The following is a 22,239-nucleotide window of genomic DNA, read 5'->3' as shown; positions in this document are numbered from 1 at the left end:
TGTGATCTCTGTCTGTCAAATAAATAAATAAAATTAAAAAAAAGAAGAAGAAGAACCTCACCACAGAATTTAGACGCGAAAAGAGCAAAGATGACAAGCAGTTGTGTACCAATACGAGTATCTGAAATATTTAAGGAAATGAGTGATTTCCTACAAAAAAAGGAATCTTACAAAAATATCTTCAGGAAGAAATAAGAAACTGGCATAAGCTATCTCCATTAAAGAATCTGAATCAACAGCTAAAAAGCTTTCCACAGAGAAAACTCATGACCCAGATGGTTGGACCGGCAAGTGCAGACAGGCAGAGAGTTACAGGAAAACTAATCCCATGTTAAATAAGCAGCCTGTGCCCCTCTGTGTCTAGGTTTACGTCTTCGACGTTATCATCTGCCAGGACAGCCAAGAAAAGAGAGTGCTGGATGGTGTAGAAAGGTGAGTTTAGGATTCCCTGTTTGCGTAAAAATGGAAGGACAAGGGTATGATTTCATTTGCTTGAATAGCATTATACAGAGATAAGGCAGAGAAGGCAAGTCCCTACCAATGGCAGCCACAGGTTAGGAAAGGTGTGATGGGCTCAGGGCAAATATAGCTCAGGAGTGGGAAGGACACTAGCCAGGGGCGACTTTTTATACTTTGGGATTACTGAATCACAGGCATGTAGTATGCATTCCAAGAAATTAATTAATCTGTTCAGGGGAAAAAAAAAAAAGGATACTGGAAGTAGCCTGAAAACGATTATTGTAGGGAGACGGTGAATCCAAGTGACAAAATATTATAAAGCTGTAATAACTATTAATTTTAAAAACAATAATTAGAGGGTAAAATTATCAGTAACCACTGGCAAACAAATCTGTCTCAGGTATACAAACCTCTTCAGTAATACTGCCCGAAAAGAGCCAACTTCAACTAAAAAGCAGGTAAGTTTTAAAGAAAAAGAAAAATATCAATAGGAAAACTATTTGGTTTTTTACCTTATACCACTTCAGTGAATCCAAAACACAACTCTGGGGGAAGTTCAGATGACAGGCAAGGCTGCCGTCCCTTCCTGCGTGAAGTATTTGTTTGTATTCATCTGGTAAAATCAGCTGGCTGTTTCCAGAAATACCACACCAGTCTTTTCTTAACACAGTGAGGTTAACGTGTATTCTGTGACAGGTATCTGTGCCACTGTAGGAAAAGGGTAAATGGAAACCTCATGAACTCAAATAACCACCAGATCATCCAAAGGTGTTCATCTTCACATCTTGCCAAATCATCATTAAGTAAAGGGGCACCTGGGTGCCTCAGTGGGTTAAAGCCTCTGCCTTCGGCTCAGGTCATGATCTCGGGGTCCTGGGATCGAGCCCCGCATCGGGCTCTCTGCTTGGTGGGTTTTCTGCTCAGCAGGGAGCCTCCTTCCTCCTCTCTCTCTCTGCCTGCCTCTCTGCCCACTTGTGATCTCTATCTGTCAAATAATTAAATAAAGTGGGTTGGGCCGCTGCCTTCGGCTCACGTCATGATCTCAGAGTCCTGGGATCGAGTCCCGCATCGGGCTCTCTGCTCGGCAGGGAGCCTGCTTCCCTCTCTCTCTCTGCCTGCCTCTCTGTCTGCTTGTGGTTTCTCTCTGTCAAATAAATAAATAAATAAATCTTTAAAAAAAGAAAGAAAGAAAAGATACTGAGTAAAGGCTCTGTCCCAGCCCAGGCAGGCTGCGGCTCACAAATCACTAATTATAAAAGGAAAAAAATGTTTCTGTTGCAGAAACACTGGGCCACACCTTGGCCAAGGGATCAGGCTGAACAGCACCAGTGAGGGGCAAATGGATACCACAAGCCTCGGGGTGCATTGTCTGCAGAGAACACAAACTACTTATGTGGTATTCTAGACAAGAAGGCTCAACCTCAATCTACGCCTGAAGAAATATCTGACAAACCCAAATCGAGGGCTAGTATATAAAATAATTACAAGTACTCCTTAAAAAATGTCAACGTCTTGAAGAACAGACTGAGGAACTATTCCAGATAAAAAGAGACTGAAAAGGTATGACAGCCAAATGCAATTCAGGAGGCTGGATGGGACCCTCCCCGGGAAAGAAAAAAAAAAAATGTATAAAAAAAATCGAGACAAGGGACAAAATTAGCATATGAATGGGGAATTAGATAAAAATATCACGTGGTGGTTGAATTTCTGGAGTAGGCTAACTCTTCTGTGATTCTATAAGAGAATATCCTTTTTTTTTAATTTTTTATTTCTTTTCAGCGTAACAGTATTCATCGTTTTTGTACCACACCCAGTGCTCCATGCAATCCGTGCCCTCTCCAATACCCACCACCTGGTACCCCAACCTCCCACCCCCTGCCACTTCAAACACCTCAGATTGTTTTTCAGAGTCCATAGTCTCTCATGGTTCACCTCCCCTTCCAATTTCCCCCAACTCCCTTCTCCTCTCTAACTCCCCTTGATGATAGCAAATGGCACATCGAATTATTCAGGTTAAAGGAACATGAGGCATACAGCTCAAAATTTGGAGGAAACCCCGAAAACCATAATATTGTATGTAAATATACACAGAGGTGACCCTTGACCAACTCAGGCATTAGGGCCACTGGCACCCTTGCACTCTTGAAAATCACATATGACTTTTGACTCCCCTGAAACTGAACTCCTAATAGCCCACTCTTGACAAGAAACCTTACTGATTACATGAACAGTGGATTAACACATATTCTAAATGTTATGTGTAGCATATACTGGATTCTTAAATGAAGTAAGCTAGAGGAAAAATATGTTAAGAAAACCACAAGGAAGAGAAAATATATTTATAGTAATGTATTTATCAAAAAATATCTGTGTATAAGTGGACCTGTGCACTTCAAATCCATGTTGCTCAGGAGTCAGTCACATACAGAGGGAGAGAGTGAGAGAGAATTCTAAGGTAAATGTGGCAAAATGTTAAATCATGGGCAATCTAGATAAAGGGTATCTAAATGGGGGATAAATGGGGCTTCTTTATATTATTTTTACAAATTTTGTATGAATTTGAAATTACTTCCAAGTAAAAACATGCAGTTGACTAAGTATGTTTCATCTCTGTATGTTAAAGATTTTTGAGAATTCACATTTATTTCATGACAGAGAGCATCTATGTCTACCTTCTATGAAAGGTTCTCTTTCCCAGATCTGGGAGTTATAAACCGGGAAAGAGAACCTTTCATAGAAGGTAGACATAGGGGGCGCCTGGGTGGCTCAGTGGGTTAAAGCCTCTGCCTTCGGCTCGGGTCATGATCCCGGGGTTCTGGGATCGAGCCCCGCATCGGGCTCTCTCCTCGGTGGGGAGCCTGCTTCCTCCTCTCTCTCTCTGCCTGCCTACTTGTGATTTCTGTCTGTCAAATAAATAAGTAAAATCTTTAAAAAAAAAAAAAAAAAAGAAGGTAGACATAGACACAGGGGCCACTATCTTTGGTGGGACTAATACGCTTTCTGGCTCACGCAGCCCCCACCAGGCTCAACAGTCTCCCACCAGACCTGTGCCACTCGCCTACACTAATTCCCAGCACAGGGCTCAGCATGGGGGCAACAACACAGCTGATGCTGATGCCGAATCACCATTAGGTCCCTATCACAGAGCCGTTACAAAAAGGGCTCAAAGGAGGTTTATTCCTATCTGGCTGTGCCACCAGTCATACACACTTCCCGAATTCCAATTAAGAAGGTAGTAGTAATACTGGGAGAAACAGGTTTTTAAGCTGGTCTGGCCTGTGGCCTCATGACGGAGGTGTCTTCACTGGAAACCATCTGGTAACACTTAGAAAACTATTATTTATTCTTTTCATTGAATTTTCTACATTTATTAAGAATTTTCCTAAAAGAATTGTATATGTATACAGTTATATACGGTATTATATTTTCACATATATACATTAAATATTTTATATATATTTATATAAACATTATATATTTTTACATACATATATCATGTAGAGATAAATCAGAGAGAAAGAGAGCTCTATTTTAAATGAGAAACTTACTTTATAACACATTGGTAGATCCCAGAGTCCTCCTGTGTCAGGGGAAGAAACAAAATCCAGCTTTGCTCCTGGTGAATTCTAGACTGTGTGTTTTTGGATACTGGGATTTTACTAGGATATTTATACCATGTTACATGTGCTTTCCCAGATGTTAGTGGTGGGTGTGTACAGTCAAAAGCAAAAGGTTGGCCTGCTGAAGGTGCCTCATTTTGCAGACTAACATCCTTGCATGCATCTAGGGAAAGAAAGGGGAAAAATCATGAAAGAGAACTCTAGCATTATTGATTATTAGTTTTAACAAATGCCTCTTTAAGGGGCGCCTGGGTGGCTCAGATGGTTAAGCGTCTGCCTGCCTTCAGCTGGGGTCCTGGGATAGAGCCCTGCATTGAGCCCTGCATCAGGCTCCCTGCTGGGCAAGAGGCCTGCTTCCCCCCCTCTCTGTCTGCTTCTACTTACTTGTGATCTCTCTCTCTGTGCCAAATAAATACATAAAATCCTTTTTAAAAATGCCTCTTTGATTTTCTAGCCAGTTTAAAATTTTACTGGAGAATCTCTTGTGTGGGAGTTTGGTAAATCCTCTGCTGATTTGAAGGCATAATTGGAAGTCCTTCAAATGTGTTCATGAAACACACCGACTTGTCCTTTGGAACGATTTCTCTCCATCCATTCTCTTCTAAGACCCCGGATCCCCTTCATCCTTTTCCTTCAGAGTAAACATTCCTATTCTGAGCCTTCCTTGTCCCGTTTCTTTCTGCTTTGTCACCCAGGTATTTCACTCTGTCTTCACAAAAAAGGTGTAAGTATACCATCCCAAAAAAGGACGGCTTAAAAAAATCTTCTCATTTTAAAGTTCGTTGCTACGGAATTGCACTGAAGAAACTGTGTTTCTTCTTGGAAGAAATGTTATGTTGATGGTTTCTGTGTTTTAACCCTGGGTCATAAAATGACCCTTTGTTATATAAAATGGTGTTATTTCCACCGGAGCATTTTGACTCCAGACTTCCAGATTTGCCTATTCCCCCACCCCCACCCCTCCGAAGTCACCTCAAAACTCAAAGGTGACCTGGAGGCTGAGCGTCAGAAGCTGGGAACTGAAACTTGGCCTTTCATCATTCGGAGGGAATTCTGTCTGGTCCCATGGGGTAAGCGTAACCACAAGGCTCTGGTGTCATGAGATCCCCGGGTAAGGGAGGGGCTCCGCACGGGGTTGAGGAGCGGAGTAGGGGGACTCTCTCAGAGCCACAGGGAGGTGGGTTAGGAGAGGGTAGCCTCTGAGGCCCAAGGACAGCGGAACCTAGAACCTACCTGCTCGGACAAAGGGTGGAAGAGCTAAGGACAGTCCGCAGAGCAGCAAGGCCAGCATCCCCCTGTTGGGTTACGAGGAAGAGAGAAGGTGGGCGGGAATGGGGCACGGCGGGAGCGGCGACAATGAATCTCAAGAGATCCCAGTCCAGACCTCTGGACTTCCCTTCTTCGTGGGGACCCCTCCACCTCTGGCCCCACATTAACCCGACGTGCCCACAAAGACTCCCTCCTCCCCGCCCCACCTGCAGAATTCCGTCTGGAGAGGGATTCGCCGGAGGGGTTAAGAGCCCCCGGGGTCAGATAGTCAGGGTAGTGGCTGCAGCAGAGACCCCCAGCCCCGGGGTACGCCTTCTCCGCCATCGGGCAGCGAGGCGGGGTCTGCGTCCTGCGCGCGGTGGGAGACACGCCACCCACCCCCAGATCCCCACCTGCACGTAGTCGCGCGTAGCCTCCCCTGCGCGTCCCTAGCCTCGGGGGTCCTCCCGGGCCCGCAGTCCAAACGGAACCCCCGCCACCCGCTCACCTGGGAGAAGCCAGCTCAGGCCGACCTGGCAAAGGTCGGCAGGAAAAGAGAAAGAAAGCCGGAACGCTGCGGGACCGGCTGGTAGAGGGGAGGTGCGCACCTTCGCCCAGAGACGGAACCCGCTCCCCCAAGGTCGCCCAGCCGGTCCGGGGCGGCCCCGGAGTCCTGATCTCTGGCCTCCGGATCTGTCGCGTACTTGTTTGCCAGCCACCTCTTTCCCTCCACACCTTTCCGATGGTTGGCGCCCCTCCCGCTTGGCTCAGTCGCACACTCCCAACCAGTGCCTACCTGCCCGAGGGGCCTGGAGCGCGCAGGATCCCGTGGAGAGTGGAGAATCCTGCGAACAGGCACTGAACCCAGGCGTGGCGTTTCCATACCAGGCTACTTCCTTGCCACCGTGGGCAGGAACGGTGGCATCACACTAAGAAGTGGGTTTAAAGACGTGTTTCCTGATTTTCTGGCAGCTAACGAGTCTTTCATGGGCCGGCCTGTCTTCTAAATCTATTCCGAATTGTCCGTAAAGCAGTTCTTTCCTTTCTAAACCCCATTTGAGCAGGAATTCCATGCTCTGCTTGGCTTATATGGAATGTCCCCAAAGTGGAATAGCTTCCATCCCAGTGGCTTCCAAGGAATAGCCTTTATCTACCTGATTCGTGTGGTCAACTTCTGTAGAGCAGACATCCCAGCGGGATCCTGGACCACCTGGCACAGGAGGTCTGGTCCTGTCTGAAATTTCCAAATAAGATAATATCAACCAGGACTGTTGCGCTGGCCATCAGGAAACATGCCCAAAGAGATCCCGGAGGGGGCTCTGGGACTTAGAAAATATATATAAAATGCCAGCTCCATTCAGCCGATACCCGGCCAATCTCTATCTGGTGGTGGTTGTAGTTTTAGAAACAGGCAGAAGCGGGACAGGAACAGGACAGGAGGAGTTCAGCATCTGCATTAACAGTAACACTTTCTGGGATGGCCCGAGTCCAGGGGATGGTTTGCACATTTCTCCGCTGTTACACATTTACTAAGGATACCAAAGTGCTTGTTTATGTGGGTTACATCTGCCAATAGTTACTACATTTGAAATTAAACTGAAGAGCTTGTAAAACATTTATGTTCTTACTTATTTGGAATAACAGCAATAAACTTAACATAAATGTTACCATAAATAGCATACGGTTTATGAAAAATATCCAAACTTTCCAAGGAATAAACCTAACCAAAGAGGCAAAGAATCTATACTCAGAAAACTATGAAGTACTCATGAAAGAAATTGAGGAAGACACAAAGAAATGGAAAAATGTTCCATGCTCATGGATTGGAAGAACAAATATTGTGAAAATGTCTATTCTACCTAAAGCAATCTATACATTTAATGCAATCCCAATCAAAATTCCATCCATTTTTTTTTCAAAAAAAAAAAAAGAACAAACAATCCTAAAATTTATATGGAAGCAGAAAAGACCTCAAATAGCCAAAGGAATATTGAAAAAGAAAGCCAAAGTTGGTGGCATCACAATCCCGGACTTCAAGCTCTATTACAAAGCTGTCATCATCAAGACAGTATGATACTGGCACAAAAACAGACACATAGATCAATGGAACAGAATAGAGAACCCAGAAATAGACCCTCAACTCTATGGTCAACTAATCTTTGACAAAGCAGGAAAGAATATCCAGTGGAAAAAAGACAGCCTCTTCAATAAATGGTGTTGGGAAAATTGGACAGCCACATGCAGAAAAATAAAATTGGACCATTTCCTTACACCACACACAAAAATAGACTCAAAATGAATGAAGGACCCCAATGTGAGAAAGGAATCCATCAAAATCCTTGAGGAGAACAGAGGCAGCAACCTCTTCGACCTCAGCCGCAGCAACTTCTTCCTAGGAACATCGCCAAAGGCAACAGAAGCAAGGGCAAAAATGAACTATTGGGATTTCATCAAGACCAAAACAATATTATTGAGAAAAGTTATATTGTTCTACATACTATCCCCTACCCTTATTTAGTGTTTGCAAATCTCTTTGATGTGTAACCTGAGAGAAGACAGCTGGACCCTCAGACCTTTTTCTGTATCAAATCTCTTAGGATAGAACCTGCCAGCCAGCCTCTAAAAATGTCCACTATACTCAGGTGAGAGAATGAGAATTAAAAAGACAAATAAGATATGAATATTATCATGAAAATCATTTTGATTTCACAGATCTTGGGGGCACCCTTTGGGCTCACACTCCGAGGACTGCTTTGTTAAGTTATGAAAGGAGATCTTTATTTCTCCTAACATCAGCATTAAATGAGGTTCCTCTGCATGTGTACATTTTGCCAGGTTTGTGTCTGCCCCCAAAACAAAACAAAGGTGTTACTATGGAAACTGTCAATTGATACCCATATAGAACTATTGTTACAAGCAGTATTAGAAGTTATTTCCAAATTTTTCTTAATTTTCATTATCTGTTTCAGTTTCTACCTTATGAACAAATGTGGATCATATCTTACTTTTTTATAGTTTGAGTATAGGCATGAATGCCAAGTCCAATCAGTATAGTTGCCCCAAAGCTTATGAAGTTTTGAGGGGGTCACCCAGCCCCCTGGCAGCACCTCTTATGGGACATTTCTGGTATTTCCCTTTTGCAGGTGAGGCTCTGGACCAGAAACTTACACTTCCAGGGATGGGTTCTATGCCAAGTGTGTTTCCTGATACAGGGAGAACAAAGCACATGGCTTTGAAGGCAGAGCTCATGTGAGGTGGGGGTGGGCAGGATTATAAATTTAATTTACAATTAATTTTAATTTTAATTTAATTTTAATTTACAATTAAAAACAACAGAAAACCAAAATATTTACTGCAGGCTCTCAATTACCTTAAAAGTTTGGAGAAGTCTGATAACATTGTTTACTAATGAGAAAAAGGGAGGAAGAAATTCAAACAATTTATTTATGGAGCTTCTGCGCTGGCTTTGTTCCAGCCCTGAGAAAATTGTTGTTTTGTGCAGGAACTTCCTGAATTCAATCACCTTATTCTTCTTCTCTGATTTTCACATTTAAAACTTTCCTTTTAAATGAGCATCATGCAATAGTTAACAGCTAAGTAATTCAAAACAAGTCCTAGGTCATGTGATCAAGACCCAGCCTCAGAAACCACGGTGACCAAGTTTCCTATATAGGTGTCTCTCCCTATTATCCTATTGAGTGCTTACCATTCTGATGTGTGTGTGTGTGTGTGTGTGTGTGTGCGCACACGCATGCGCACGCATGTGTCCCTTAAGCAATATAAAGTATGATAAGTAAATATTTTGTGTCGTTCTGGTTCATGCAAGGTCACTACTGTATTACTTACCATTGTATGAATGTACTGCGATTTATGTAACTGTCTCCTTTGGACATTGTTTCAAATTCATATTTGCTCTTAAAAATAGTGTAGTGGTCGGGTGTTGTGGTCAGGCACCAGTCAGTTAAGTGTCAGACTCTTGATTTTGGCTCACGTCATGATCTCAGGGTTGTGAGATGAAGCCCGAAGACAGACTCTGCACTGAGCAGGGAACTTGCTTGAGATTCCCTCTCTCTCCCTCTCCCTGCTCATGCACCGCCCCCGCCTCTCCCCCTCCCCCTCCCCCGCGCCTTCCTCTAGGTGAAAAAAAAAATAGTGCTGTGTAAATATTTTTATAATGTTCTTTTGTGCAGATTTTTGAGAGGTTCTCTAGAGAGTAAAATTGCAGTGTGTTTGGGTAGGTGCATCTTTGTACTAGAAAAATCCCCCATTTTCCCCCACATTAACAACCTTTAGAGGATAGGAGTTTCATCCTTTCATTTGGTAATGTCAGAAGGACTTTGCCTCGTTGCCAGTTTTGTTAGCCCAATGATGTAGAAGCTATCTTGTGACCTTGTGACTTTATTTTACATTTCTCTAATTCCTAGGAAGATGGGACACCTCTGTCTCTCTTCATTATCCATGCATGTGTCTTTCTGTGAATTGCTTGTGTGTGTCGCCCTTTTACCCACCTGGTTGCTTGTCAGTTTTTCATCTTGTCAGTTTGCAGAGAGCTCATTGAGTCCTACCTCTAGTGCCTCCTGTAGTTGATTGCCTTCAAAGGGAAGCACAAATGTATCTCATTGCCCTCTTCCTGACCGGGAAGTCAAACACCAGAGGTGCCCCTTATCTATAAAATAGGGATGATTAGAGGTCATTTGTGAAAACCTCCTTGCAGGGTGTCTGACAGCAACAGAAACTTGATGAGCAAGGATACGGTTTATTCTCATCCTCCCACTGGCCCCTCCTCCTCACAGTCTTTTCCAATTGCAGACATTTTTGCAATGGGAACATTTTTGGAAGTTTTATGCCGTTAGGCTCAAGCCATGGGTAATGGACTCTTTCCAATTGTTTTGTTTTGTTGTTGTGATTTTCTCAAGTGAAAGAATTCCTCCAAGGACTCTTCACTTCATCCTGAGAGCAGGTGTGAAACAACAGTCTCTGGGCGAGGGAGGCATTGCTGAGTTCAGATTGGTTGAATTTTACCCTCAATCTAGTTGCTCCTCACACGAGGCTGTGTTGCATATATGGAAGAGTAGCAGGGCAGTGATTTGTGGCGAAGGTCTCACCTATGAATGTACATTTTACATAATGGACAGTGGCTTGTCTGTGTTCTAGTTAAATATCTAATGAGTTCCCACTGAACCGAACCTGCACGTAAAGTTCTCCAGGGATAATGAAGCAGAAATATGTTCTCGTGTAACAGGAAAATGCTCAGAAACCCAGATTAGGCTAGGGTGAGGGGGTGGAGGTTCTGCCCAGATCTTTATACCTTTAAGGTTCTTATGTTCTTACATTTGTCCTCCCTGGGAGACTTGAAATCTTTACAGTAGCAATGCTATGGCAGGCTGTTGTTGCTGAGATGACATGAACTTCCAGAGACGGACGAAGCTGCAGGGCAACAGCCTTTGGTTTCCTGAGGTCCCGGGCCGGCCCTCTCCTCCAGGCTCAGTGATCAGCTAGCTCCTGGGCTCACACACTGAGCACTCACACAGCCCCTGCCACACACCGGAAGACATTCTTGAGTGCTGGAAACAGCTGTAGAGAAGACAGATCCTCTCAGAGCTTGCAGTCCCGTGGCTGGTGTGTGTGGGGACAATAGATATGGGAGAGTCACTGAGTAAGAGATGGTTTATGTATTCACATAATCATAAAGGGTAGGAAATATGATGAAATGATAGCATGCTGGGAAAGGCTTCACTAAGGAAGAGATCCCATAGCTAAACTGACGACAAGTAGCCCACCAAGTAGCTATCTGGGGAGAGAGTTCTCCTTCTAGTAGGGACAGCTAGCATAAAATCTCTGAAGGAGGGGAGCATTGGCACATTTCAAGATAACACAGATGAAGCCAGTGTGACTTGAATAGAGTCAGTCAGCAGGAACCCTGGATAAAGAAGTCACAAAGTAGGCTGGAGCTAGACCATACACAGGGCCAGAGGAAGGAAGGTTGGATTTTATTCTAGGTAAAATTTAAAGCTATTAGAAGGTCTAAGGCAGGAAAGAGATATGATCTTATCTAGATTTTTAAAATGTCACTTTGACCATTAAAAGCTGATCAAAATGGCTAAAATTATAAAAACAGACACTACTAAGTGTTGACGAGGGTGTGGGACAACTGGAGCTGTCACATACTCTTGGTGGAGCAGAGACTGGCATGAGTACTTAGGAAAACTATCTGCTGGTATCTTCTCATGCTAACTCAGCAAATCCACTCTGAAGGATACACCAAATAGAAATGCATGCCCGCGCTCACAGAAAAGACATTTGCCGGAATATTCACAGGAGTGGTATTTATAACAGTCAAAAACTAGAAGTTACCTAAATGTGCATCAACAACAGAAGAGGTAAAACAGAAGGGGTAGAGTCACACAATAAACACTGTGGAGCTATGAGGGGTGACTACGCACAAACACAGGCAAGGACATTGATCAATCCCACAGATGAATCTCATGTATATATATGATGTCAAACAAAAGAAAATAGATTTAAAATAAGACGTCATGCTACTTGACTTCCCTTATATTAATTTCAAAACCAGGAAAAATTAATCTGTGCTATTGATAGTCAGAATGGTGGTTTCCCTTGGGGCAGGGGCTGTATGTGTCTTGAGGGGGCACATGATGGAAATGTTCCAGTGTTGGGCATTTTCCTTTCTCAATTTAAATGCTGGCAGTGTGGATAAATTATGTCTGTAACACTTCATGAAGCTGTTCCTATATGTTCTCTTCTCCAAATGTAGGTTATACTTCGATTAAAAAAATCAAAGAAAATTTCCTCTGGATGCTGTGTGAAGAATTGGTTATGAGGAGTGGGGTAGCAAGAGGAAAAACGTGGCCCCAGGTAAGAGGCTACAGGAATAGACCAAGGAAGAGGTGATGTGGTTAGGTCTAGGTCGATGATGGTGGAAATGAACATATGGGGACCCATTTGGTATACCCTTGAATGTCTCTCTGTTCTCAATTTCAGTCTACCTTCAGTCTGATTCAGAAAATCACAAAATCACAGGGCTGGAATAGGACTACAGTTTGGCTCTGTCTTGGGTAGAGTAATATGCCCCCTCCTATATACATGGGGCATTGCATGGTGCAATCATCAAGATTTCTAAGTCCTCACAATTTAAGGCCTTTTATGTTACACACACACACACACACACACACACACACACAAAATCATAACAGCCTTCCCCCACACCCGCCCAGCACCAGTTGATCTGGCTCAGGCATTGCCTCCCACTAGAGACACCTGCTGTATATCACCTGGTTTAATCTTGCATCTGCTGTTTGGATTTCTTCATATCCCTGCTTAGCTTAGACTGGGAGGAATTCATTCTCTCCATGGCAGCCCAGTCCAGTAGAGGCCTACTAGCAAACCAATCCTTCCGAATGGGAGGAAGAAATGTCATCCACTTAGGGATTATCTTTATACCCTGTAGGTCCATAGAAAGAAGAACCTCGTCTTCCACATTGCCACACATCTAATATTGCTTATGTTCCTACAATGGTCCTTCTCCCCAGACCAAGTACCTGACACCAGAGACTCCACCAGGTCACAAGGCCACTCAGCTGCTGGCTTAGGTCCTGGCCTCTGACAAATGGAGGACATGGGACTTCCATCGCTATAATTATAAATGTTCGACTTGTGTCGATATAACCTATGGTCTGACTGGACTTGGGTGCCATTTTGGCTTGTTCTTGCCCCACCTTGCTCATTCATTCATTCATTCTAGAATTACTATACGAGAACATCATAAATACTTTTTTTTCACTTTTGTTGCTGCTAAGCCATCTTACCGCACCTATATTTACACATTCTTTTATTGTAAGTGAAGGGTCTTACATTTATCCTTAATCAATGTCATCTGTTAACAGTGGTTGGTTAAAAAGATTACTTATCTGGGAGTTGAAACATCTGGGCTACATTCTTAATCCTCTTGCTGATTACCTTAGAGTTTTAAAGAATTTGGTGGTAAGGGTCACCCCCCCAAATGTCAATGCTAAGTGAAACTTTTGACCTCATTGTTTAATTTACAAAAAAAATATTTATCACAAAGGATAAATTTTTGCCTATCAAACTGATGAAGATTTAAAAATGAGTATTTTCAGTGCTGCATACTTCCTGTGGGAAGGCAAAGCAAATGCATCTATGCAATTCAATTAGTGAAGAACCTGAAAAGATCTAGTGCCCTCCAGCCCACCAATTCTAGGAATCTATGCAAAGCAAATAATGAAGAAAGTGGGCAAAGATATTTAGGCAGGGTGGACTATTTCATTTTCACAACCAGTGGCTAAAAACTGGAAGTAATCTAGCTGTCCAATCAAAGCAGAAAAGCTAAATTATGGACCATCCATTTGATAGATTTAATTGTCCCTCTCAGATCACATCTCAAATAATAGTAACATGGGCAAATATTTTTACTAAGTTAAAGAAAAGTTAGGGAATTAAACTGCACATATTAAATGATCTCAGTTGTATCAGTCAACAAACAATAAAATGTTAGTAATTAAGGGCACCTGGAGGGCTCAGGCTGTTAAGCATCTGACTTCTGCTCAGGTCTTGATCCCGGAGTCTGGGATGGAGTCCTGCCTCCAGCTCTCTGCTCAACGGGGAGTCTGCTTCTCCATCTCCCTCTGCCTCCCTCATCCACAACCCCACTGCTCATGCTAACTCTCTCCCTCTCTCATACTCTCTCTCAAATAAATACATAAAATCTTTTTTTTTTAAATGTTAGTAATTATTGGGTGCCTGGGTGTCTCAGTGGGTTAAGTCTCTGCCTTCCGCTCGGGTCATGATCTCAGGGTCCTGGGATCGAGTCCCGCATTGGGCTCTCTGCTCAGCGGGAAACCTGCTTCTCCCTCCCTCTCTGCCTGCCTCTCTGCCTAGTTGTGATCTCTGTCAAATAAATAAATAAATTTTTAAAAATGTTAGTAATTATTTTCTTAAACATTATATTTATTTGTCAGAGTGAAAGCACAAGCAGGGGGAGCAGCAGGCAGAGGGAGAAGCAGGCTCTTTGTTGAGCAGGGAGCACAATGTGGGGCTCCATCCCAGGACTCTAGGACCATGACTAATGCTCTGAGCCTAACAGACTGAGCCACCCAGGTGTCCCTAAGTATTTTTAAGTTGTAAGGTTATAAATGGCTTTTTTCTTACTTGTACATTTTAGAAATTTTTGCATTCTCTCAAACCAATATTGTTTTCATAATACAAAAAGTTTTTTTTCAATTCATTTAAGAAGAATGGTTCTAATACCAACAACTTGCAGAGGGATTTCTATCCCCGCTTGCTAACAGCCTCCCTAAGCCTTTACTCCCTAATTCCTGCATCATCAGGTTCCCCCAGCCAACATTTCTTGAATGTCCTCCCACCCAAAATCTCTTATAACTCCCCTATACCATCTCCGAATGATAAAGAGCAGATATTTTAGTCAGGGATTTAAGACCTTCTACGGTACAAATTCATTTCCTGAAGTTCCATCTCTTCACACTATTCTCTTTGGCTAGATTTAAGTGCTTTCTGGTTTTGAAGTGTTCTCAGTGTCTGGTATAATGTGAGGCAGATCATCAGCACTTTTAAAACAATCCAAAAGTAAACTTGAGAGCAAAAATATTTCCCCTACATTTGGGAATTTGAGGGAGGACATGGAGTCCAGTTTTAGGAAACAAGAAATCCAAAGAAAGCAGGATTACGGGATGTCCTCTAACAATAGCGTTCAAGCAGACAACCACCGTGCATGGCTGTGAAAGTGACGAGAAGCTCGACTCTGTCTGAGGCTAAGTAGGACAAGTGAGGTAAGATGCCTGAGGAGAGATACAGCAGCCGCCACCAGGCAGGACTGACTGACCATAGAGTGAAAGGAGAAGTGGCTTCCCTTGGGCGCTGTTCCTCAAGCAATGCGCCCGCCCCCGCATACTAAAGAAGTCCCAGGAGTCCCAGTCTTAGGCTATATTTAGTGAAAGGAAAACCAGGGAACACTATGGAATGGTATCAGTGCAGCTTGTCCCTGATCCAGAAGAGGGATCCCAGTGACACTTGGGATCACTTCCAGGTCAAAGGTTCTGAGAAAAACAAGCTTCACTGACTTTCACTCTCAGTCAATTCATCTTCCAATTCCCAGCACAGGCCTCAAGAACAACATCCTGTTCATCTAGATTCAAGTGGTACAGGCTCCACTGGTCTCACGGCTACAAATTCTCCTGACTGCTGGGTTCATGTTGGGGGTAGCCTCCTACCTAGGGCCATGTTTTTCCTCTTGCTGGCTTAAGGTGAACACACAGGGTCTGTGTGCTTTACTCAGCCAAGACCTGAGCAACATGTGTCAAGATGAACATGTTTTTTGTTTTGATAGGTTAATACTCAACTTTATTTTTTTTAATTAATTTATTTTTTTCAGCGTAACAGTATTCATTGTTTTTGTACCACACACAGTGCTGCTTGAGATCCGTGCCCTCTTTGGTTAATACCTACTTTACATAGTGTTCTCTGTTTCCTGTAACTCTTCCTCTCCCCAAAACAAATATGTGCACACGCACACACACAATCATATTTTGGCTGTAAAATAAATGTTGATACAGCAAAAGAAGATCGCTCTCACCTATCTCCCCATGTACATTTTTTAGGTGTGATCTACTTTTCCTATTTTATGAATTCTGGTTACTGCCGTGATCCATTTGTGCATCTTATCTCAGTGAAAAAGGAACAACGGGCCCCATCCCAATTCCAGAACATTCTTTTGCTACCTGCTACCCTGTGGCTTTCACGTCAAGCCCAACTCACCACACTCACACATTCTACCTTGAAATGTGTGATGAAAAGATTTTCTTCTGTCAAATTAGCTTGAGGAAATCTGATTTTATAACTCTATAATACCTATATTTAAAAGCCCCTCAATTAGTATCTGGGAAACCTGCTACAATTGATCCTGGAACGATGCACAGCTCAAACCTGCATTTTTCCAGGATGAAGTGTACATTAAAAATAACAAGCCAGATCCTGACTTGGTAAAACTGAATTAAATACAAGCTATTATCATTTTTAGAAGTTAACTCCAAGATGATATGCTTTTTTCCCTGCTTAGCAGGGAGACTGCTTCTCCCACTCCCTCTGCCCCTCCCCCTGCTTTTTCCTCTCTCTAATAAATAAAATCTTTTTTAAAAAAAAAAGAAAAAAAGATGATATGCCTTCCTCTCCCTCCACACCCAAAACCCCAGAATCTGAAAAAGATACATTCAGGATAAATGGATTTTTTTTATTGTTGCTTTATCTGATCAAAAGGCAAAATTAAAAATATATATATTTTGAGGTTCTTTCTCAGATGCTGGACAGAGGCTTTCCACGCATGAAAACCTTGAAACACAGGAAGTTCTATTTCACAGATGAGAAAACAGAGGTACAAACCAACAAAGTGCTTTGCTCTCACTTCAAAACTATGACAGTGCAGGAATTTATAACCAGGAATTTTTCTACCAGATAACATCCCGACTAAGAAACATTTCCAAAGAGCAAAAAACAAACAAAAAACAAACTGTATTCTGAGGAAGTTATTTGGTAAAGAGAATAAAAATCCTCATTCAAAAAAAAAACCCACTTTTAATTATTTTTTAAAGATGATTGTTAGCATTGACATGTTTGTTTGTTAAAAAATATATTAAGTGGTAAAATAACCAAAATCTGGTGGAAAGCTCTCTGAATGTTTCTGATAAGAAATTATGTAGAGGCAAGTTTTCTGGATAGCTGATCCCCAAATTTTCAGAGGTTCTTGCATTTTTTCATTTTTACTGAGAAATCCTCCAGGAATGTGTGAAATCCCTTTCTTTAGAAACCAGATATTCCTTCAAGTCCCTGGGCAGCAGAGAGCCAGTGTGAATGAGCATCAGTCACTGGTCCTCGCTGACACAGTAATGCTGGTCCTCAATCCTCGGTGACACAGTCACTCGGGGGTTGATGGGAGCAGGGCTCTTGGCCTCTGTGTCACACAGCTTCATCTAAGCATTTGTACTTTATTTTTCCAATGGTTTGACTTCCCACTACCCTAGGTGTCGGCTGCCACTTCTGGTTTGCAGATTCTCTTATCCAATTCCATTCTATTTGCAGATTCTAATATGACCGAAGTTTATTCATAGAACTGCTACTAACCAAGCTTCCATTTCCTGAGGACCTGCTGTATGTCAGGCACAGTGCCTGTCAGAAGATACCTCATCCTTCTAATCCTTATACAGCTCTATGAAGGAGATATTATACCCATTTTATAGGTGAGGAAACTGGGGCTCCGATAGTTTGTCCACATTTGCACACCGAGGAGGAGGCAGAATTTAGGGTGGGCCTTCAGACTCTGGGCTGACCTGCCTCCCTCGGGCGTGCTACCTGGGTGCTGCCAGAGCCACCTGCTTGTGAGAAGAGCTGGGAGATGAGAACAGAGCAGCACTGACGGGCCAGGGCTATCTCTGATCCCTAGAGTTCCTGAGCATTGTGAACTTGCGCTGTGGACACCATGTTGGCCGATTTCATTCACTTCCAGTGTCAAAGGAGAAAAGCAACAGAAACTTTGTAAAATGTAAAAAAGTCCATACAAATGCTGCCCTTAACTTTTTTGACTTTAGTAAACAGCAAATGATTAATCCATTTTAGAAGCAAGCAGACAGGTAGACTGCCCCTGAAGCTACAGATGGGATTCAGGACTCAGTGGCTGGCTAATGGCCTCCAAATTCCCCAGGCACCAGGGGTCCCCTCCCTACATCAGACCTGGGAGTATGGCCCAGTAAGCCCAGGATACGGCCGTGCAGAAACAGATTTTCATGAGAATATTCAATACCAGGTTTTGCCAATTTTATTGGAAAATAAATTCAATCCATTGACCAGTGATACATGCTGTACATGAATCAGGTGTTTTACTGTATAAAAATACTTGGTATCTGCTCATAATCGTATAAAGACATTTCTAAAAACCCTTCATTATTAACCAGTAAAAATATAACTTATCAAAAATATCACTGGAAAAAATGGCTCAATAACTTTTCTTTTATCACAAATACACAAAGAGGCAGTAGGAGAAGGAAAATACAAATTCTGCTAAGCCAGTTTTCACTACTGGCGAAAGGCTTTCTTGGCAAACTTCCCTTCAAACACTTAGGCTGACCACCATCAGATAATGCAGTAAAATCTAATTAATGAGGAAGGCCTGAAAGGAAGAGCTTAGAAGAGGTTTTGGGGGAAAACAATAAAACAAAGGAAGTTCCCAGAGAACTAAGAGTGTCGCTCCTTCCTCCGGAATCCTCCCCTGGGAAATGGGAGTGACACGGTGACATGCGCTTTCCTGTCGGGGCTCCTCCTGGTCCCAGGCACCTCCCTTGATTCTTGTCCCTCCCTGAACTCCAGGTGCAATGCTGGTAATTCTTGGTCGGTCTCCCCGCTCCTTCTTTTTCTCGCCAACTTTGCTGCTAAGTCTAGGTTTCAGAATTGGTTTCCTTGGCGCAACACACGCAAGTGTATTTTATACATGACAGACTAAAAATCATCAGCAACCTAGGTTTTAAGTAGCTGATAGGCCTTTTGGCAGGAGAGCCCCAAACCTCAGCCCTGTGTGTGCTGCCAAATAAAAATAAGGCTGTTTTTTTGGAAACAGCAGTTCCAAAACCATGCTATTACTCAAGGCTGCCAGATCAGATCCAAGAGAAAGCAGGTAGAAAGTGAAGAGGCAGAGCACTCAGCTCTGTTTCTGTCTAGCTCTGACCACCGTGGGGGACAGGATACACTGTGCCAGTTTGCATTCAATTGTAACAGTAAACATTAAAAATAAAAAAACAGAAGGCCTGTCCATGTCCATCAACCTTTAAAATGGGGCAAGTGGCATGTGAACTTGGCTTTTCAGTTTTCTGGGGTTTCTCTAAGGAGTACCCTCAAGTTCTAAAAAATAGTTTCCTATACCAAAAATCTAACTTGCTTTCACTTTTAATTCATTAAGAAATATTTACCTTTCAGGAAAGAATATATGAAAGCAGAAATAGTTTTCAGAAAACCTAACCAGGATTTTTGTCAATTCCAACACTCAGAAGTTTCTTAAATGCAAGCCTTCCTAGACTCAGCCACCATCCTAGAAAACAATCATTTCTTCTCACAAAAGTGCTAGGGGTAGTACTGAAAGGGACATTTATTGACCCGAAGTCAAGTGTTCAAGACCCTACTACACTCAAAGCCAGTAACACCATTTTGAGCCCTAGGTCCAACAGTACTAAGAATGTATTTTTTTTAAAAAATAGGTCACTTGCTCTCTCTATAACATTAGGATGATTATGAAACTTAAATCTGATCATCTGTGGGCATTTTTCAATAAGAAAGCCTTACCCAAATCTACGTCAAGTAGGCAAATTACTTGGAAGGCATCCAGACAAGGAGAGACACACCCACAGCCTCCCCAGCCAAGAGCAGAGTTTCTGGCTGGAGACAGAACGCCTTCTCATAAAGTGACAGCCAACAGACTAAGTGCTACCAGACTCAGAGGAGAGAGCTGGTGTCCTAGGGCAGTTTCCTGGGGAAATCTCTTAAAGAAAGAGAGCTGGAATAAATTTCAAATTTCATAAAACTCTGGTCCGCTGGAGAAAATTCGAGAAGGCATTCTGGTCAGAGGAGACAGGAGGAGAAGCAAATATGAGGGAGCAGGAGTGGTGGGCGTGAAGGCACGCAAGGCTGACTTGAAATTCACACAGCAGGACGGTGACAGGAACAGCCATGCAGACAGACGGGGGAAATAGGGCGTTGGCTCCTCAACCAGGAGAAGCCCCGAAGAGGGCTTTTAGTAAGAGCAGGAGGAGCTTAGAGCAGCACTTCATGAAGGACAGCTAATCAATCTGTGGGCCTGGAGTGTGCCAGAGAGGAGGAGGAAGTGACTTGGAAGTTGTCCTTCCAAAGAAGCCATGAGTCAAGTGGAACGCAGAAGAGGAGGGTAGTACAGAATGTTCATTCCAGCGAGGGAAGCATGCAGAGCTGGATCAGGTCTCTGCAATTCCTGCTTTTCAGTCTCTCTCTCCAGCACAAAGCTAAGGTCATTTCAAAAACATGCGATCCTGAAGAATCCCTCTTTTCACCGAAATGAGAGTTATAAAGGTCTGTAAAATGAAATGCGGTCTTTGGAAAAGGAGAGCTGGCTGTCGATGCATATGGAAAAGTGCGAAGCAAGTGGAAAGTTCTCCTACCCTCGTCTGTGAAATACCAGTCTCATTTTGCCAAAGAAAGTCAGTGGGGGTGGGAGGGGGCAAGGAACCAGGCAGTACCCGGACTGGGCCACGGCCCCACCCTTGGACTGGAGACAACTTCATAAAACCGTTTATAGATGCTAAATATTTCCTGCTAGTTCTTCCCTCTCATTTGCGGTCCTGGTGCCTGTTAGCAGTTCAAACACTCAGGCAGGGCATCTGTTGCTTTCTAAAAGGATTTCCAAGCCCTCAGTTCTGAATTGGGCTGACCTGCTATCACCACCACATTCTGTTCCCTTAACGATTTGCTTCCAGATGGACCTCAGGGATAAGGGATGCCACAGGTGCATTTTATGACTGTACAGTCAGTGGGGGCACAGCCCAGCCTACAATGCCCGAAGACGGGAGTCACCCAAGGAACTCTGGGCCAAGCTTCTCCCCTGCTACCCGAGAGGCACCTGCACCTCCTTCTGCAGTGTTTTCTTAGAGTCTGGCCTTGTGGCCCAGGAGATAAACTGGGGTTTGGATGAAGGGGGCTGCCGCTGGACTGGCATATTGTATCTGACATTCTTCCAGAACCTTGTCTTTGCAGACCGTGACCCCTCTCTAAAGTCCCCTGACCAGCGTATGGCCCCATGTTTCTGCCTGATGAATTTAATGGTTTCTGGCATTTTCTCATAGTCTTGGATTTTCTCCAGTTCGAGCAGGACAACTTTAATTCCATCCTGAACGAAAGCATTGTACATGGCTATCTGCTCTTCAGATGAATTCCCCAGGCAGCCCAATCCTGTTGCTTCTGGGACCAAAATGATGATCAGTCTTCTGCTTTTCCTTATGTTTTCATTAGTGACGTCAACAATGTCTAAAAACATGAAGCACAGCAAGAGTGAGAAAAATTTCAATTAATAATCATTCTCTCCCAAACCAAAACCCCACAAGGTTCTTCCCATCCCATCCCTTTTGTCTTCTAATGCTCTTTTTTCCCATCCTTTTTTTTTTTTTTAAGATTTACTTATATGAGAAAGAAAGAGAGAGCATGAGCATGGGAGGGGCAGAGGGAGAAGCAGACCCCCCATTAAGCAGGGAGCCTCTTTGGGACTCTATCCAAGGACCCTGGGATCATGACCTGAGCTGAAGGCAGCTGCTTAACCAACTTAGCCACCCAGATGCCCCCTCTTTTTTCTCATCTTAATTAAGATGAAAGAAGTTTCTGATTTTATAGACCAGCTCAAAACCTGACCCACAAAAGCTGAATATTTCATTTAGGACTCAATCTATTTTTGGTAGAAATTTTAAAACCTTAAACCATTTGATTTCTTCCCCTCCTGTGTTGCTATCTCAGGTGGAAAGTAACTATTGGATCTAACAAGTTGTGAAGTTTTCCAAAACTAAATAAACTTAGTTAATTATTCTACCAGCAAAATATGAGAAAAATAAGTATTTTGCATTTAATAGATGTGAAAATCGCCATCACACACCACCAAGGAGGTTCTTAAAACGGCCAAATCTCTGTACCTACACCATGGTCCTTCTAGAAAGACGAAACCTAACTTTAGCAATTATTATTATTTTTTTTTTATTTCTTTTCAGCGTAACAGTCTTCATTGTTTTTGCACCACACCCAGTGCTCCATGCAATACATGCCCTCTGTAATACCCACCACCAGGCTCCCCCAACCTCCCACCCCACCT

At 43.2% G+C, this 22,239-nt stretch overlaps 2 protein-coding genes across 11 annotated transcripts in view; both read right to left on the bottom strand.

Annotated features, from left to right (window-relative positions):
- The window catches only part of IL1RL2 (interleukin 1 receptor like 2), a 34,998-nt gene extending 28,806 nt beyond the window's left edge, over positions 1–6,192 (bottom strand). For 3 of the 6 annotated variants that reach the window (XM_044263748.1, XM_044263753.1, XM_044263752.1), the window contains exons 1-4: positions 5,836–6,054; positions 5,313–5,374; positions 4,008–4,242; positions 972–1,167 (exon numbers count right to left, since the gene is read on the bottom strand). In XM_044263748.1, coding sequence (XP_044119683.1) covers positions 972–1,167; positions 4,008–4,242; positions 5,313–5,370 — 489 coding nt within the window. In that variant the 5' untranslated portion in view covers positions 5,371–5,374; positions 5,836–6,054. Of the gene's footprint in view, positions 1–971; positions 1,168–4,007; positions 4,243–5,312; positions 5,375–5,835; positions 6,055–6,123 lie in introns of those variants that run through there. The other 3 variants (XM_044263750.1, XM_044263751.1, XM_044263754.1) reach the window with 3 other exon arrangements.
- Positions 6,193–18,170: 11,978 nt separating this feature from the next.
- The window catches only part of IL1R1 (interleukin 1 receptor type 1), a 73,237-nt gene continuing 69,168 nt past the window's right edge, over positions 18,171–22,239 (bottom strand). For all 5 annotated transcript variants that reach the window (XM_044263743.1, XM_044263746.1, XM_044263744.1 and 2 more), the window contains one exon: positions 18,171–21,410. In XM_044263743.1, the coding sequence (XP_044119678.1) occupies positions 20,992–21,410 (419 nt within the window). In that variant the 3' untranslated portion in view covers positions 18,171–20,991. The remainder of the gene's footprint in view (positions 21,411–22,239) is intronic.

The sequence above is a fragment of the Neovison vison genome, chromosome 8, assembly GCF_020171115.1.
Source record: "Neovison vison isolate M4711 chromosome 8, ASM_NN_V1, whole genome shotgun sequence".
Classification (NCBI taxonomy): domain Eukaryota; kingdom Metazoa; phylum Chordata; class Mammalia; order Carnivora; family Mustelidae; genus Neogale; species Neogale vison.
This window is presented reverse-complemented; position numbering and strand designations above follow the sequence as displayed.